At 34.5% G+C, this 19,908-nt stretch overlaps 1 protein-coding gene across 3 annotated transcripts in view; it reads left to right on the top strand.

Moving 5' to 3' along the window:
- The window catches only part of Lilli (AF4/FMR2 family member lilliputian), a 202,348-nt gene that overhangs the window by 43,206 nt on the left and 139,234 nt on the right, over positions 1-19,908 (top strand). Inside the window, exon 1 of one of the 3 annotated variants that reach the window (XM_072900453.1) lies at positions 6,214-7,782. The exons of the other annotated variants lie outside the window; for them this stretch is intronic. Coding sequence (XP_072756554.1) covers positions 7,766-7,782 — 17 coding nt within the window. The 5' untranslated portion in view covers positions 6,214-7,765. Of the gene's footprint in view, positions 1-6,213; positions 7,783-19,908 lie in introns of those variants that run through there. 3 annotated transcript variants of the gene reach the window in all.

Raw genomic sequence — 19,908 nt, forward strand, 5'->3', positions numbered from 1 at the left:
ACCACTCACGAACGTCGAGTAATCGTCTAAACGTTTCGTTCGGGTATCCCCTAATCTCCAAGAAAATCCGGGGTTCATCGGCTTCACGTTTCAAACTTTCCTCTTTGACAACGGGACGGCATTACTGTTGTTTAGGCGCATTGAGATAACATCGTCGATGCTATCGAACGAAGGGAGTTAGCGACTGTCTAGAATAAATTAGAATAGAGTTTGATATGTTTTTAGATGGAAATGATTACTCGAAATGTTATAGAAAAATGTGAAATAATAGAGAAAATGTAAAATAATAGAGATTATCATGAATATATCTATGTAATTGACACAAGGAATAATAAATTAATATAATATAAATTTTGATCCTCCAAATTCAAAATATATATAATCTAGGAAAAAAATTATTGTTTACGATGATTCGTTAACATTAGAATAGAAAACTTATAAAAATAATGACATGATATTTAAATATACTTTGTAACATATTTAATTGCAACAGATATTAATATTTTAATCATATTACAGTAAATGCTAGATGTATACTAATCGTACGAAGTTAATGTTAATGTTATTTATATGCAGCATTTCGTGACGATACTTCCTTTCCAAGTATCCGATATCTATCTGATAGAAGATAAAAACAAAGAAATTATACATTGCGTCATATTATTAATATTATAGAATTATTTTTTTTTTCTCTCGCTTTCTCTTTTTCTAAATATTTACATGACTACACAGAGTGAGTGCGTACGATCGGCGTCGCGACTGATACGTCGATATCAGCATGGTGCGATTATGGGTTGCGTCGCATCGCGTAGCCGTGATAGTCGCGTGTCGACGCTATTGCTAATAATACTCTCGATTACTCTCGTCGTGGGCAGGTCTGCGGCAATAGTACTACTACTTCTACACTACCGTTACTACTACTACCACTACTAGTATCACCGCCGGAGCTACGGTTACTGCCGCGCGACCAATACGAGGCTGGTTACCACCGTTGCTCTCGTTCTCTCGTCTGCACGTTGTAGTTTTACCACCAGTTCGAAAGAGCGAACGGGATGTAGGACACGAGGCTTGCGGAGAAAAAGAGATGGGAAAGTCGAAAGAGAGAGAGAGAGAGAGAGAGGAGCTGCGAAAGGCGTGTACACAAATTAGAAGATACAATGGCTTTTTTCGATCTTTTCTTCCTCTCGTTAAATTTTTTCGATTGGATATATAATTTCGTTTGTTTCCAGTTTTTTATCTTATATATCTATTTATATCAATATGTGTTTTGCATATGAAAATTTCGAATTACTTATTCATTCTACATGCTATATTTTATTTTTCAAGTATTTTAAATTTGACAATTTGCACGAATACAGTATCGTATACTATCTTAAAATACCGTTTGTTATTTTATTATATATTTCTTTCTAATTAAGCGTTCATAAATCTGTGTCTCTTTTTTCATTTTGATTATGAATTATGAGAAATTTTGAAAGATATATTTATTATTAATCTTTTATTGATTTTAGTTTAACCGAATAAAAATTTTGGCTTTATATTTTTACATCTTTTGTTCTCCTTCTAAAAAGTTTCTTCGCTACATTTGTCATACTTTTCGGTAACCTTTTACCTTTTCTGTCGTTTAGACAGGTTGGTCGATGAATTACTGTGAACTCGTTGGAGAGTAGTAAAAAGATGGGAGAGACATCACGAAGAGAAGAGCCGATACCTAATCCTCCCTTGGTTGGTCTACCCTTGGCGGGAAATCAATAGAGAAGGCTTTCGTCTCGGTCTCTCTATCTCTCTCTCTCTCTCTCTCTCTCTCTCTCTCTCTCTCTCTCTCTCCAACACACATACACTCTTGTCCCTTTTTTCTTTAAATTTCTACCTTTTCTTCCGAATTGGTCGCATTGTTCAAAGAAACTAAACAAAGACAGAGACAGGGGCGTTCATCTGCTCGTGAGTTTTTTTTAGTCTCAAAATATAAATATCATTGATTTTGGTCGATAATGCAAATGCATGTTACAAATAATACGATTATATTTAGAAGAATGAATTTCTAATTCGTTTCGAAAATCTATCGATATCTACTTTGAATGAATATAAATTATGACATTTTAATTTACAATATTTTATGCAGAGACTGTATACATTCTTATATCTACTTTTTAGAAATAATAATTTTTAACATTGTGACTTTAGATTGTAATTACAACTGAATTTATGATTATTCATTAAATCTATATAGTTGTAACTCTCTTTGTCCTTAATTAGAGATGTAATTTTAAATAACGGGACATGTTTGTGGAATTTCGGTTTCTCGTTACATCAATGCCGGGAGCTTCATTATTTATCGTTCACGATAATTAATAATTGATTGTTACTCGGACTCTATTTGTAATAAATTGCATGGGTGGATGTATTTCGAGAAAGGGGTGGGTTGTGGAGTACACGCGGAGAGTTACGTCATTGTGTCGGTATGACGTAGCGGAAGTCATGCGTCATCGCTGACGTAAGCTACGTCGGAAGAGGAGGAACGTCCGAAAGAGGCCATTGACGAGGACTTGTTGCATTCCGTCCTTTTCTGCATGCGTCGTCGATAAAGCTACGGGATTGTCCCGCGAATGCTTGTGATTTAAACAAACAAATAGACTCTGACGTCACGCGATGGAAAATTTATTCTTACGTCCGTGATCAAGTTTCTTGCATTTTCAAATCAATACCTCACGAGAAATAAATCATTATATCATTACTTGACAACGATAAAAAAAAAATAAGTTGTTACGTTTTAAAACTGACGATGGGAATTGTGTAGTTTTGACAAACCTGAATATGACTTGTGTTTATCGATACTCTCTTTCTGTCATATCAATTTTGTGTTTTTTTTTCTTTTTTTTTTTTTTAAATGGATTTTTGCGTCGGACAGATTTCAATTGCCGTTGGAATGCGCAGTGTAGAGCTTGTTAAATCATTTTCTGAAGTAGCCTGTCAACCAATATCCACGATTAGGATGGAGTCTGCGTAAAATTGCAGCGACTGACGTATACTTGTTGCATATCCGCTTGCGCATGTCTTCTCGTTTAGTAGGTCAGTGAAATAAGAAGATTTGAAAATAGAAAATTACGCTGGATATATAAAGCACATAGTTTTGCATATTGAATTACGCTCATCTAAACGTACGTACATATTGCATTTTATAAACGATATCTTACACACTATATCTTTTAAATGGTCTATTTAAAAACAAAAAGAAATATAAATTTTATCGTATTATTTATTTGTATATTATATACAAATTATTCTATACATAGGTATAAATAAAAATTAACAAATTATTAATGTTACATTTAACATACAATATATTACATTTTTATATAAAGTAAATTTTCTCATTTCTCTCTCTTTCTTATGTAAGTAATCAGTTCTTATATAAATTAATATACATATCAGTTTTCCGGTTGTTATAGCGCTGTTACGTCAGCAAATTTTTCGGATTCCTGTAAAACTTTAATCTAGCTTAACTTTACTTAAACAGTTGTGCCTACATTTAATCAAGGATATTCTATCGTGCAATTGAGAAGGTCGGAGATATTTCGATTAGAGATTAGATAGATTGTGTTGGACTGTACATTAATAATTTCCTGTTTGATGTGACGATTGCCGATGTCGTTTACAATTTTGCTTTTATCATCGTGACAAACGATAAAGGAAAAACTTTTGTTAATGTCTTTTAGAAAATATGAAATAGGTTTTTCAGAGAGAATGCGCAATAAAAGAACTAATGGACATTTTTTGCAGAAAAGAAAACAAGTGTTTTTCTGTACAAAATGAGTAACAAACTTTTCAAACATTATTTACAGAAATATATATATATATATTGTCCGTATGGAAATTATTTTCATAAATATATATATATATATATATATGTTATGAAAATAATTTGTATATGAACGTTTAATTCTGTATAATTAAATATTGATTAGAGAGGAATAACAAGTAAGTATATAATATCATGTATGTAAACCAGTTTACACAAGTATGTTATACAGAAATTATTAGATAGATAAAGAGAGAGAGAAAGAGAAAATGTATAGAGATTAAGATAATTATATATAGAGATATTTATATATAATATAAATTATATACAAGTAAAAAGAAGCCGCGTTCTACTCACTTATAATTTTATAATAATTCTTATACATATAATAATGCTTAAATATTTTCAAGATCCGAAGAATTTTCTAGACTGTTTTAAAGTAAATTTGATTAAAGTCATTCGATTACAAAAATTATCTATCACAATAATTAAAAAAAATTTTTTTGCATGAAATTGTGAACAGGTTTTAATCTATAAGATTGATGTAAAAACGACTGTGATAACAACGACCTCCAATAGTTAATGCAGCGATAACAACCATCGTGGTAAACATAATCTTTCCTATTATCTGTTCGTGACGCTTTACTTACGGCGATTTGTACAAATCGAGCCGTAGTTTGCATAAATTGAAACACATTTGAATTTTTCAAGGACAAACTTTTTTATCTCGAGTTCGATAAAGTCCCGATGCATGTTTGTGGCGAGTATTAAGTGGAGAGACTAGAAAAACAAAAAGCAGGTTATTGAATATAGCTGTTGCATACAGAATATCGAAAAATATATGATTGTTGAGATAAAGCAAAAAAAACATAGAGAAGAAACATATTTCTTGAAAAGAAATATAAATATTATTGTAGAAAAATAATGGAGGAAAAAATGAAGAAAAATATCGTTTTAAACATTTAAGTATCTTATAGCATTATTTTTTTATACACAAAGTAAACACGCTAAAATAATATGCGCGTGACGTATTTAATATTAATAGATACCTAATATGATAAGATTGTATACTATTTTTGAAACTGTCATCACATTTGTCTTTCTGATAAAATGTTATAGCTAAAATACAAAGTCGCCATATGTCAAAATACAGAACAAAAGAGAGAGAGAGAGAGAGAGAGAGAGAGAGAGAGAGAGAGAGAGAGAGAGAGAGAGAGAGAGACATTTCCTGTTTTCACGTTCCTTTGCGGTAGCGAAGTATTTCCTGTGTGCTCGAAAGTAGACAATATATTTACATAGTTACCAACTGCTTGTTATATGTATATTAATTATTATATTATTGTATATAATACAAACACACATACACATTTATTTTAATGTTAATATTATATAAAAAATATTAATTTGAAGAAAAAAATATTAAAGCTCTTTAATTAATAAATTTCTCAAGACAAGAGGTGATAAAATTTATTTTTTATTGTATTATAATTAATTAAAAATTTAAATTAATTTAAAAATTAAAATAATTATATTTCACGTCAAACTGTCAATTTAATTCAACCTTTTGTTTTATACTATTAGAACGCAAAATTTATTAAGATACGAAAATTGTTCGTTTACGTAATTTCGTACATACCACGACACATTACCACATACACATTATCACGAAAATTATGTTTACCTTCGTAGCAAAAGGCAGTTCGTATGTATTGACCCATATTCTGTGGAAACTACATATTTCTAATCTCGCTCTACTTCGTGCAACAGATTATACGACAAAGTTGTGTGACTCTTTCTGTTATCTTTTCTTTTTTATTTTATTTGTTTTATTTTTCGCTACCGGATATTCATATATGAAGTGTAACATAATCGCATCACGCATAATCGATTCGGTCTTCCGGCGAACAGCGCGATCATTGTTCGATAATGGTGTCAGTGGAAAGTTGGAAGGGCTTAGAGGTGATCGAATGCCCTGACTAATTATCTAACCGAGCGAGGGTTGGATGGACGCGATAAGCAATTTATGTGCCCGCGTATAGTATGGCTGATGGACCAAGTGTCCGTCGCAGACGGCTATTATCTCTTGCGTTTAACCCTCTCGTACTCGAATTATTACTAAACGCATCAAAGAGAGAATATTAGAGTAACTTTCTCTATTTATATATTAAATATGCAAAATATAATATCTTATCTTAATTATAATAACTCTTATATTAAGTAAATTTAAGCTAGGTATATTAAATAAATTAATAATTTTTTATTAAAATTTAAAATATAGTATATTACGATAATGCCATAGAGAGAATGTCGCATCTTTATCGCGTTACTTTTTAATGATAAATTGATAGATTATATGATAAAATTTAAAATATAATTTTTCTTACAAGTTAAAAAGGAGGATGTACGTTACGTAAAGAATATAATTTTTTTTAATATAAATTATTATTTAAATTTCGAAAAAGACCTAAACTCTGCGTCATTGTTACATTATTCGTCTTCCGAATATTTTTTTTTCATACTATACCAGTCACAAGGCAAAAGTATAATTCACAGAGACAGAGGTTAGGTTACAGGGTTTTTGAACGATTAACGGTGAAAATCTTTCGTCGTGATTAAACAGCGAAAGGGTAAAGATCACGCGAGGCATCGGAGACAATATTACGAAGCGTCATATGTATCGGAGTACGGACGGTAAAGTAGCGAGCGTCGAGCGACCGACTGAGCATATCCGGCCACAGATGTCGCTCACGTCGGCAGGTGCGCTCGACCAATGGGCGAGCGCGGTAGTCTCCTCTGTCCCGCCGTCGTTCGGCGCTCCCGGTGGCACGGACAGTGATCGCAATATGGCTTCCGCCAGTGCCAGTGAGTGAGAGTACCTCCGATAAAAGGTGACATCGGGTCACGGTGAAGTATTCGGGGGTGCATGAGCGGCCGCACGCGCGAAAATCGCCGCGTGCCACTCTCACGTCGCGCTGATTCGTGCGATCACGTCGTTAGTGCGGCAAAACAATCGGTTCATGCGAAGCAAGACTTTTCGAAAGAGACAGAGATACAGGAGTGACGGAGAGGGGAGAGAGAGAGAGAGAGAAAGCGCGACAGAAGATCGCCGTGCACTGCTCTCCGATCCGTTCGAATCGAGAGCGTAATCTCGGCTAATTTCGCGCGGTAAGTAAGGCAACGATCTCGGAGCCGAACCGCAAAGTGCTTTTACGCGGAGCGACGCTGCTCCGTGCAGTGTTCGCGAGAAAAACGCGACTCGCGGATTCGCGTCGATCGTCGATTACATCCCGAATCAAGTGAGAAAAGGAAAAACATTACGCGTGGGAACTAAAACGTTTCGTCGCGAATTTCGAGCGGCATCGACGGACAGCGCACCACCGGTGTGCATGCGTGGGCGCGTGTGCGTGTGGCGCGGGGTGTGTGCGTGCGTATGTGCGTGCAGGGTCGCGTGCGCGCACAGGTAGTAGAGGTAGGCACACGTTCGGGTAACAACGAGCGGACACATCGGGAATAGCGCGAGAGGCGGTGAATGAGCGGCAAGTTGGGAACGCGCGCGACAGAGACAGAGACAGGAGACAGATAGAGATACCGGAGAGAGACACATGCGGGGTGTATGACGGTGTTTCGGCGCGGCGAGGCGACGTTGCCAGAGTTTTCCCGTACACGGCTGCTACACGCTACTACTACTACAGCGGCGGCTGCACGACAAGGAGAGAAAGAGAGAGAGAGAGATAGATAGAGAGAGAGAGAGAGGACAGGAGCGCGACGACGTATACGTGACGATTACGGTGGTGTAGTGGTAGTAGTGGTGCGTGATCGCGTCGCACCAACGAGAATCTAGACGCGCCGATTGTCCTCCCCGGAGGCTCGCGACCGAGCCTCGACGAGAGGATACCATGGAACGACGCCTGACGACGTACGGCCGTAGCGACACGTGACAAGCCGAGCCACAAGCCAGCGCAAGCCATGAAGAAGCCGCCACGGTGAGTGAGTCCAGCTTGACTTTCGCGCTCGCGAAATTATATACTAGTTCTTTCATGTTAATTTTCTTTATCGAATGCATCTGTTTCTGGGCCGGGATTCTAGACTTTGTCTAAAATGTCGATCGTCTAAAGATACTTGGGGATTTTTAATGCCAGGTTTGTTGTGAATAAAAAAAACACAAACCACAATTTCGCGCGTTTAATTAAATTAACAGGCGATAAAAAATTGTCAAGCTTTCTATCTGCTTGCGCGGAGAGGTCTTTTGTGATCATTGCCACGATTTTGTTAAAAAAAAAAAAAAAAAAAAAAAAAATGTATAGCCGCGTTTTGTGGTAGGAACGGCGTTTTAAAAATTTAAATGACGTTTGTGAGAAATCTTCGGTGGTTGTACCCAGGGTAATACAGGGTCATTGATACGTTACTGCCGTTACAGAACCGAGTACACATCCCCGTGGTGGTAAAGCGGCGCGATTATGGGGGATGAGTCACAGAAGATTGACGCCTTGTTTATTGATCTTGACGCAGATGCATGGCGCTTGTTATGGTATCGTCGTTAGTGTCGTTACTTTATCGAAGGTTGAAGGTATAAACTTTACAAGCAGTTAAGGGATTGTCAGAATGATTATATCAGAGATTTTTTTTTAAAGAAGATATACCGGGTATGTTTTCCATTGCTCTGTCATAGCAATGTTAAGAGACAATTTCTTGGTAATTTCGAAATCGATCAATTCTTTTTCGTTGAAAATAACAGAGGAAATTTATCACTATTTTTCTAAGAGTGACTTTTAACTTTTACTCGTTTTAATTGAAATTTCGAAAATTATTCTTGAATATTATTATCGAAAACTTAATTTTAAATAGTTGGCTAGAATCTTTTATTATCATTGATATATTATAGTAGTAAAATATTGTATATGTTGAAGTATATACGCGAATTCGCGTTTAGTATTCCAAGAATCTGTAATAGACTGGTTTCTTCTGGAGAAGTTCATAATGATATACAAAGAGTTTCAATTAGAGAATGTTAGTCATGGAACACATGTTGCTTTGAATTAAAACAACATATAATGCGTTATAATAATATCGAATTAGATTCTAGTAACATACTAAACGTCTAAAAAAATGGCAGTGGTTTTAATATCGCGGCGTTTTAATATTTATGAGATGCTATTTGATGATAAAATATGCAAGGTTCTGAATTAAATTTATAAAGTCTGAAAGATACACGCACTAAACAATATAATATATAATATCTTGTCTCTTTAATATCATTTTTTATTTATGCTTTAATTTCGCGAACATGAAACTTACTTTAAAATTTATTTATATAATATAAAGCTCAATTCTCAACACATGTAATGTTGAAAATAAATGTCTTTGCTGAGGAAAGATTTACTCCGAGTTTTTCATAAAGTTTTATTTAAACTGTACACACAGCAAAAGTTTGTAATTTAAAATATACTCAAATGTGTGTGTGTGTGTGTGTGCGTGTGTGTGCGTGTGTATACGTGCGTTTGCACGCTATATACTAGTTAGCGAAACTTGAAATCCGAGCTACTTGTCGCTCGTTCTCCGGAATGAATTTAATCGTGTCACGAGTTTTATTCCCGAGCCAACTTTTGACGTGGAGGAAAGCGCGCGCGTACAATCTTTAAAGCCGGCGAAGTGTCGAAGAGATGAGCGCGACATTTAGGAATTTGAGGGTCGAACTGGCGAAGCGACGAGAACGTTCCAAATACTTACCGGTCGTCGTCGTCGTCGACGTCGACGACGACGACGTCGGCGTCCGTCGACGAAGAAGCGTAGATCGCTAAATTATGAAGCAACAGAATAAAAGAGAGCTAGGGGAAACAAAGAGGAACAAAAGAACAATTATTTAGGTATCGTTGACGCTGAATAATTCTCTGGGCGGTCAAAATCTTTAATTTGGTATCGTTGTAGTTGAAATTTAACTATCCATCATGTAAATCTGGATATTCTTCTTCTTTACAATTCTTTTACTTTTCCATAATTCTTTCTCGCGTTCATTTTTAACCGCTGACATGTATATTATGGTAAACATAAAGCCTGCAACAATATAAAAATTATTAAGTATTAAAGAATTATTATTATATAGATAGTAATAATAAAAAAAATAGTCACATATGTAATACATGCATATAATTTTAGTAATTGATATTTATTTAGCAATTTACTTTCTCATTAATTTTTTGAAGCGTGAGAAGAGTCAATATATCTCTCCTCTGCAACTCATACAAATTTAAAAATCGATATTCTCTACTACATATTGACAAATCATAAATCTTTTCTTTCTTCTGTTTATAAAACGCATAATAGCATTAGATATTCATTTTTCTTTCAAAATATGGATAATGCTGATTTAAATTGAAATATTACAATTCTTTAGGAATACATCGGATTATTTTTTACTTTAAAGTTTTTTAACACTTATCACTTATTTATAATCTGCATTTGATCTACTCGTTAATATTGTTAACTTTTGACATCCAGTATTACAATATCCATTTGTGCGCCCTTTCACGTTTTTATAATTGATTATATTTCATATTAACACTTAGGAGCACACACGTCATTTTTTTTTCTATAATATAATGTTATGAGAGAATTATATGTCTTAGAGCACGCGATAAATTTTATTTTATCTCGTCATTATCTCATGCTATCAAGCGCGATTCTCAAGGAGAACGCGAGAGAGACCAAGCGATACACGCGACACCATGTAATTATAAATCTAACGCGCGCAGTGTCAATTACGCGTAAGCAGAAGCGGTTGCTCAGCGAGAGAAGGCGCTAACGAGTCAGCGATTGTAAATCCTTTCGCGGCCTTGAAAACGATTCTTCTTCTTCTTCTTCGTCTTGACGCGATGTTTGTACGGCAGCATGTGTTATGTATTTACCTTGAGGAGTGCCTCGTGTAAATAATAAAACGCATCGATTAGGCCTTCGATCCTGCGCGGCGAAAGCGATGCGCCAAAACGCACGCGGCCACGTGATATCGCGCCTCCTCATCCTCGCTTCCTCGTTTCGTAACAAGCACGACACCCATATGACGTCGGATGGAAGATTAATTTCTTTGCTTGATTTTTGAGAGGGAAAAATATATTATTTCTCTTTGTCTTTTTCTCTCTTTCTCCCGAGTGTGTTTAAAATTTTTTACAGATTCTTCTATGTGCGTGAAGATAAAATTATACATCGTAATGTATTATTGTGAAAGAGTGAGAACTCAAATATTGTGAAATAAGACGGTTGATGTCAGACAGTCGAACTGGCTAACATCGTTCATAATAAATACGTGTTCGAGGAATCGGCCATCGATCTTACTTTTGACAATCGATCTTTCTCTCTCTCTCTCTCCGGAAAGAGAATTTAAGTTTCCTTTCTACTATTCATTCTAACAATTTAACAATCAACGAACACAACTGCTTGTCCTGATAGTATTTTGGCTTTTCCTTTTTACCTCCAAAAGAAATATCCTTTTGTGTCTTTTCATTCACAATTATTACCGCTTCGACTCTTTCAATTTACCTGTTCTTTCAAGAATTTTGGCGTTGTGAAGGAGATTATCGTTTCCAATGATAGAAGACCAGGAAAAACTATTGTAGGAAAGATAAACCTGCTGCATAATTCTGCGAAATTCTCGAAATATGTTGCCAATATCTGGAAGCACTGGTGCAGGAAGGGCTGGGAAGGTCTATCCTCCTTCGTCCTTTCCCCAAGGTTGCATAAAGTATGTAGAAAACGAGCACGGTTTTACGTTTGATTTTATTGCTTACTCACCCTTTACGCTTCGTGCTCGACGAACGTGTTTAGGGTCGATCTCTAAGACGTTATCGCGAAAGAGGTATCGCGAGCGAGTGTCCATAAACTCTGGCGGTGTTATGGCAAATTTCGCGCTCCCTATCTGATTCAATTTTTATACTACGATATTGTTGTAAATTTCTCAATCAGTTCTGCAATCGCCGTAAATTATCGTTTTTGTATTAGACTGGTTTAAATTAGGTATTAAATGAGAAGAGCAAGAATAAATTTAGAGACTAAAGCGTGCGATGAAAATGTTATGAACGGTAAAATAAATGAACATATTTAACATATCCAAGATCGAAGAGAAATAAAAGAGAGAAAGAGACAGCGCGAGCTCATAGTTCACGAAGCATGCATTTATGCAACATATGTATGCGCACACACGTGTAAGCACGTTCGCATTTCCGGTCGATTTGTAACGCAGGGTAACGTGCTCGGCTGTTTAACGCGAAGCTGCATTACCTGCCTTTGTATTGTATTTGCAAACATGTCGGAACATAAACATCGGCCGTGCGAGTTACGTATGCATGCGAGCGTTACTTGTATGTATTGTATCGCACACATGTGCAACGTTTGCGAGAGAGAAACGTGATAATTATGGAACGACCGACTTATGTATGTGCGCTATTGACAATAGAATGCCGATTCCGATAGAAGACATATCGAAACGATCATAATTCGAGATTGTTTGCTCTCGATTAGAGAAGAGAATGAGAGAGAAAGAGAGAAGGATTATTGATTTGAGATATTTGTTTAGAAAGATAATTATTCATTTTTTTCCCGAAATATTGCCATCATTAAATTACATATTTTAAAGAGCGATCTATTCTAAAAATACTGAAATATACTTTTAACATTTTTTAAAGCGATAACATTCCTTTAAAGTGGCAAAAATATTAATTTTGCAATTAATATTTATATGATGCGAATAACACAATTAATATTTATCAACTTGAAAAGTGTTATTTAATTTGCTGTCTTTAGGATAATATGTTTAAATTAATATGTTTGATCGTAACATATCTATCAGACAATATCGGTAATGGTCCTATTACGAGCGAGATTATAGTCTCGGTGGCAATAATTATACTAGGCTATTGGTCTGGTCGGTAGACGAGTTACTGCTTCCGCAGCATCTCGATTTACGAGATAAAACCCTGAGATGCTTTCGAAGCGGATTATCTCGCTCTCGTTTCAAGATAAAGAAGCAACGCTTGCACGCGGCTATCTTTCTCCGTCGAGTTGCTTATTTTATCGCTATTTTGAATTTCATATTAGCGTTAATGGAGCATCGATCGCGCGCGCGGAGGTATCATTAGTTATTAAAAATTTATTAGCGTACGTGTAACCGGTTACTTGAATACTTGAGATTGTGTAGAAACCGCGTTCAGTTCTCGTTACGATGAGTTAATTGGGTAAATAAACATTTCTATCGCACAGCGAGAATGATGATTAAAAAGGACGTATTTCTCAGTCCCCCTGTAATTATTATTAACTGCGTGTATTTTTCATCTGTCATAGATCACATTAACAATAAGATGGCAGCGACGAGGCATCGCGAGAGCCTTGATTCGCGCATTGATTCGTAATATAAAAAAAAACTGACTTATATTCCAGAGTACAGTGGCTATTTTTCACGCGTAATGCGTATCGTAACGCACACGCACGCACAATTACATGCGTGTACTTCATCTGATTCCAAGTTCGATCTCGTTCTATCTTACTCGCACTGTGACGTCCCGTTCTTCTCTTTGCTCGATAACTCGACGATAAAGGCTGCGGCTGACAACCCATTTTGATAAAGGCCGTCCCGACTATCCGTCGGACGTTGTTGTCGTCCTCCTCGTTCTCGTCGTTTGCAATTTCAGGAACTCAAAGCCGCTGCCGCCGCCGTACCCCGCGATGCCTCGAATCGCCGCCACTGAACCAACAATCGAATTACATGGCGATACTATCGAGGTAGATTAATCGAAGAGTCGTCGTCGTCGTCGTCGTCGTCGTCGTCGTAGCCGCGATCTTTTGATTAACGCGACGATGAAACGCGATCGATTCCTTTATTACGAAGAGATCGCTTTCTTCCATTAATAGTCGATTATACTCAGCTGTACGAAAGAATAATGGCGATTTATAATAAATAGAATTATTGTCGGCTTTGAAGATTTTAACTTATTGTTAGATAAGATTTGAAGATTACATCTTTTAAAACTTTTTGGGGCGCGATATTTTAACAATATATGCAATAAGAGTCTCAATACGTTTTAATATTATTGGAAAGATTCCATTGTCAGGAGAGAAGAAAAGTGACATTTTTTTAAACGTACGAAATACCTATCTGACAATTCTTATAATATGTGACAATTCTCTTTATGGGCTGCTCACGAAATAAAAATCCGACCGTGTCACGGACGTATGAGAAATCGTTAAGAATCCAGCGAGGACGTTATCGCGCGATCTACGGGGTGATTCGCGGAAGAAAGACGACGTCGGTGGCACAACGTTGCTGTCTTTTTGAGCGGTATTTCACCGTGGAGAAGAAATTCCCGTAAAACTGTGAAATAGAGAGTGCAAAGAGGCGGTTTATGAGAGAGTGAGTGAAGCGAGGGAGAAAAGGGAGAGAAGCAACGACACGTGCGCTGCGGGGCTATAATAGAACTGCCTGCTGCTACTTTATTATCGATACTTTATTGTCTGATGTGAGAAAGGAAGAAAATCGATACATCTTTCGAATATGCGAAATGAACATGTCGCCATTACGAAAATATTCAATTAATGCTGCAAATGTTTTCTTTATTAAGCAGTAATTCGTACAGAAACGTGAATTGTCTTAATCGATATATAGGTAATATGTTCCAAAATTATCAGGAAATGAATACATGAACACCTTTTCTGTTTAAATTTATAACCAATTTTTATTAGTAAATTTTGCAACCTTTTCTAGTATCGATCACGTGATGTGCAACGCGACGTGAATCGCGGTGGAGGAGACAAAACGAAAGGTAGAAGGAACTCCAGCTGGTATTGATTTCGCGAGGGACATTACGCCATGACAATTATGATATTTTATTTATCCCAGCCAACTCGTACTCTCAACGGCTATAATATTTGCGAGCTGTCGTGCGTGCAACTTTTTCCGCACGTTTCTCGCCAGGGTTTCCCGTGTCTTTTCTTGTCTCATTCGATGCACGTTAATTCCCGTTTTTCCCATCGTTCTATATTGGCTTCCTTCCCTCAATTGTACCAATGTCGATCGTCATGCGAAACTTCCGTGGAAAAAAAGGGGACGAGTCTCTTATGCGGACGTTGCGGTAATATTATAGCGCGATTACGCGATCGATCTGTAAACGTTTCGATGTTTTCGATTGCATGCCGACTTATTTGATATCTTCTGATATTCTCACGTAGAAATCGATATATGTGACGTTTAATTTTCTTTCAATATTTTTAACAAGATTTCAAAAAGTATTTTTTTTTTTTTTTTTTTCCAAGAAAATATATCAAGGACAATTATACCATGTATATAATACTTTTGTGACAAGAAAAATTTGTTCAACTCAAAATTTATTTTATTATGGAAAAATTAAGTATAATTTGATTAAAGATTAAAGAGTTTTTCTTGAGATTTAAATTGTGAATTATTTATTTAATAAATCTATTTTTTTTTTTTTTTTCATTTTCTGTCCAAAATTGATCGAATTTGCATACCGAAGTACTCTATCAATCGCTTGGAATTAGACATGGCTTTAGCATGGTAACTTTGATATGTCCATTCAACAGTTTCTAAATAGAAGATAGAAGTTAAAGATCTAAACGCTTTATTGTTTATGTATGTAGACGGCTTTTCATAGACAAAAGTTTAAGTGGAAAACTCCAATTGTTAAGAATTGTAAAGAAAAACTTCTACACACACATATATAGTATCATATAATCGGAAAGAGATTTCAGAATAATTTTGTTCTTCGGATATTCTATTATTATAGACAACTATTTATATTTATTTATTCATTTTTTTGAGTAATTTGGAAAAAATGTTGATATTCTTTTATGAGCAATCGAAAATTCCGATCGGAATTATAAGTCATTCCAATAATGAATCTCTTGATCCGCAACGATAAAGTGTGGGCACAAAGGTCGACGGTAGCGAAGCTCTCGTAACCTTTAACTCGTGCGCGAATGAAGGAGAGAGGGAGAGAAAGAGAGCAGCATGATTGCAGCGGCACGTGGATTATCGTGTTTGCTTTTAAATGAACGTCCCCGAAACATTGCGTCTTTTCGCCCATCACCACGAAGATCGATAAATGTTCACCCCCGCTACCTCCTTCTACTCCCTCCTTTCTCCCGATATTCCACCTCCTATTATATATTGTATCACAACTTGTGATCATAATTATCATTTCCGCTCTGTCATTGTTCATATTGTCATCAACCTGCGATTGCGAATTTTATTTCCGCAGGAAAAAGAAAAATTCAATACCTTTTTCTTAGAAAGAAAAAAATATATAGATATCAATTAATAGTTGTGATCTATTTGCGGCAAGCAGATCTGTACTTGTAACTTGAATAAAATTTATCTTATCGAATCACCACTTTGCGTAATAAAGTACTATCATAACTTGTCTGATGATGTATCGATATAGAAGTTGCACTTTTTTGTTTGATTTTATAGAAATTCACAAGAGATATTTATATAAAAATTAGATTAATCAGTCAATTAAACGTGTATATATAAATTATAAATGCGATTATTTATCACACGTATTCTATAGAAATATTTAATGCATTCGTGACGACCGAAAACTAATTAAATCTCTTGTCGATAGATAATATCGTTTTTAAAATTACCGACAGACTGTAAAGTTATAAGTAAGTGGCTGTGATGCTTTGATTTCGTAAGGATAGTCCTCCTCTGTCTTCTCTTTATGACGGTATACTACGAGTAAAGTAAGTCCCAAAATTTGTATTCCCCTTGAAATAAACTCGTTAGACCCGTGACTCGAATTCGGCGTAAAACGAAACATTTTCCAGACTCTATTTGCTCCTAACTAAAATCTTATTACCTTCAATAGGCCACAAACACTCAAGGAATTTAACAATTTAGCTCCAACGGATTTAAACAATACTAATAATTAAAAGAGAAAAATTGCAAATCGTTTATCGAGATTATACAAATTTTTATATTAATTTATTTAAACAGTTGTATTATTCGCAAAAATTACGTTACATGAGAATAGGTAATTTGATCGAAATATTTGACAGTGTACTTTAAAATAAAATTAAAACATATTATTAAAGAGAAGAACGTCTAAAGCTAGTATTTAATAATGCTTGAATTTTTTTTTTCCAAAACAGATTTCTACTACCTGTAGTAGTAAATTTTTGATTGGATTATTTATTTGCACCTTTCTGTACCCTCTATACGCAAACGAATTATTTACACATGCTATTATTGCATTCCTATGTCAAGAAATTTTTAAGAAATCACGATAGTGAAATTGAATCACAAAGTTTCACGATGCAGCTTTTATTTTTTAATATTGATATTATTATATATTGTTTTTAATAATTATACTATTCTTAATTTTTTATTTTAATAACAGTTTGAATATTTAGTATAATAATTATATATATTTTAATGTTTTCAAATATTCAATAAAATTATGTATTTTATGCTTTATGATTTGTGTTATTAATTATATTTATATTTACTTATTTTCTTTTTATGCATCTCTTGTTGTAAAAAGTAAACCGATTTCATATTGAAGTGAGAAAGTTATTTTCAAGGTGAAAACCGTTAAGGTTCGAAAGTTGTACATTTCAAACAAACTGCAGACGAAATTGTCTGAAGCACACTGAAATACTTAAAAAGGCAGATAAAAAACTGTTTTAATCTGTTGTGTTAAAATAGACCTGGTGTTGAATAGCAATGTAGTAAAAAAAGCTTGTAACGTCATTGAACAAATTTTTTTACAAATCTAAGAACTTACTTATTTTTTATTTGTTATATCTTTTTATATTATCTGTGTCTTTATTTTTATTACTTGTTTTTTTTATTTTTATTACTTGTTGAATTATTGCTGATTATTACATGACAATCCATGATATATGGTAACATGTCGTCTATGAAATAAATTTGTGGCAGTTTAAAAAAGATTGGTTAGATTAAAGAAAATAAACACACGAATTCGCACGCGCGCGTTTACATACGTACACATACATGCAAAAGTGTGTGTGTGTGTGTGTGTAAATAAAATTAATTTAATGCAATATTTAATTGAGACGCAATTAAATAATGCATACAGCTGATTAATTTGTCTACTGACGGCACAATTAACGGATTAAGTTTCAGTTCACTCGGTAATGAAAAAAAATATTGCGAGTTAAACTCCGTTTTTCTTTTACAGACAAAAGCTTTTTCATTATCATTATTATCTTTTTTTTTTTTTGTATTATCCAGTATTATCCAAAGCTACTAGAAATTATTCACTTACTGACGACAATCTTTGACCCGAGAAAGCTAAGAAGCTATGACACACAAAGGTTTTTATTTATTTTCTCATATGAACATTCAGGTTTATAATTTTATCACGAAACGATTATTATCTGATAAAATAATCTAACTATTAAAAAAGTGATAACAATATTACACATATTTTTTGTTTGGAGAACAGTTCTGCTTTCATAGAATAGATTTTGCTCATTGGATACAATAATGAAAACTTATTTATTTGTTTCAAACTCACTTGCGTTATTTTTTCTTTGTTTGTAAAAAAATATTGTTGTAATGATAGAAGCCTTAAAAATGATTTCACTAATAAGCGACATATTGACTGTTTCTATCATTTTCAAAAATTGCTTCGCAGAATTATCTTGAGGGTTCCAAGTGAATGATCTCGGAATCAAGATTAAGTGCGAATAAAGGTCACTAAGCCGGTCAATTATCTTTATGAGAAATCTCATCGTTTATCGTATAACAGCAGAATTCAAACACAAAGAAAAAGGGAAACACTCATCTTCGCTTGATATACAGTGATAATATTATTGCCTCCACTCTCTCTTTTGTACGAGTTTCTGTTTTTCCCCTATTTTTCTTCGATGCCCATCGGCGAATTGTGCAAACGATTCCTCGCTTCATATCCATAAGTATTATACCCGCTTTGAATGATACAATTTCGTGGTAATGTCAGCTGTACGGCCGAGGGGTCTAGGAAAATAGAAAAGAAAATCATCAAAGAGAAAATAAGCGGAACTGTCGCAACGTTTACGCGGCAGACGCAACAGTTTGATTTTAGAAACTTTAATACACTCATTTTTAAATTATCTTTAATCTACATGGAATAAGAATGTATAAGGAAAAAGCTGTTCTTACAGTATATTCTTGTCGGCCATAATATCGATGTCGATCATTACAACTTTTTTGTTTTACATAGTTATGTAAAATAAAAGCAATATTAATTAGATAAGCTTTTTCCTGCGTTCAAAGATAATTGGGAGTTGAAATATAATCCATGGAACAGTTTCGTAGAGCTTTTTTCTGTAAATCTGAAATTATAACTGTTCTGCGTGGAAAAAATATTTCTCCATTAATGCAAATAGATGTTTCTTTTAATAGAATTTTTATATTACGAGATAAAATATTTCTCTGAAATTATAAAAGAGAATACATAAATTAACATTTCAATTTTTAATTGAAACAAAATGATAGTGCAATCATTGCCAGCAAAATAATTCTTTGTAAAACATTTTATAAATATTTATTGTAATTTCGTGTAAATTATTTTTTATAAACAATTGATTTATTTTTCTATAAAAATATCTTAGAATAATTTGTGAAATCATATATTTAATAAACAGCTTTGTTCAGAAAAAAATTTCAAAGAAATTAATTATTTTATCCGATCAATGATTCAAATTATGCAAATTTTGTTGTCAGATTTAAATTAATCAAAAACTAATATAGCGAGAAAATTTCTTTATTTATAATTATTACAATATTATATGCGATATATTAAGGAATGTCAAACATTTCGACAATCGTAGAATAATTCAGCTTAATCGATTTCTAGTTAGGTACTGATGCTTCACCTCTAAGTACTCTCAGCACCCTATTGCACATCCGCTTCACCCCACTAATCCTCGAAACTGGAACGCTTGTTATCGAAAAGAGGTTCTCTTTAGTGTTTTATCGGTCTGGAAACATGTTCGCTTTTCAGGCAACTCACTGATCGCGACAACAGTTTAGAAACAAGCGACCTTTAATTAACATTCTACTACCAGTAACGCTGATATATCTTGTACATACAAAACAG

Source organism: Anoplolepis gracilipes, chromosome 10 (genome assembly GCF_047496725.1).
Source record: "Anoplolepis gracilipes chromosome 10, ASM4749672v1, whole genome shotgun sequence".
Lineage (NCBI taxonomy): Eukaryota > Metazoa > Arthropoda > Insecta > Hymenoptera > Formicidae > Anoplolepis > Anoplolepis gracilipes.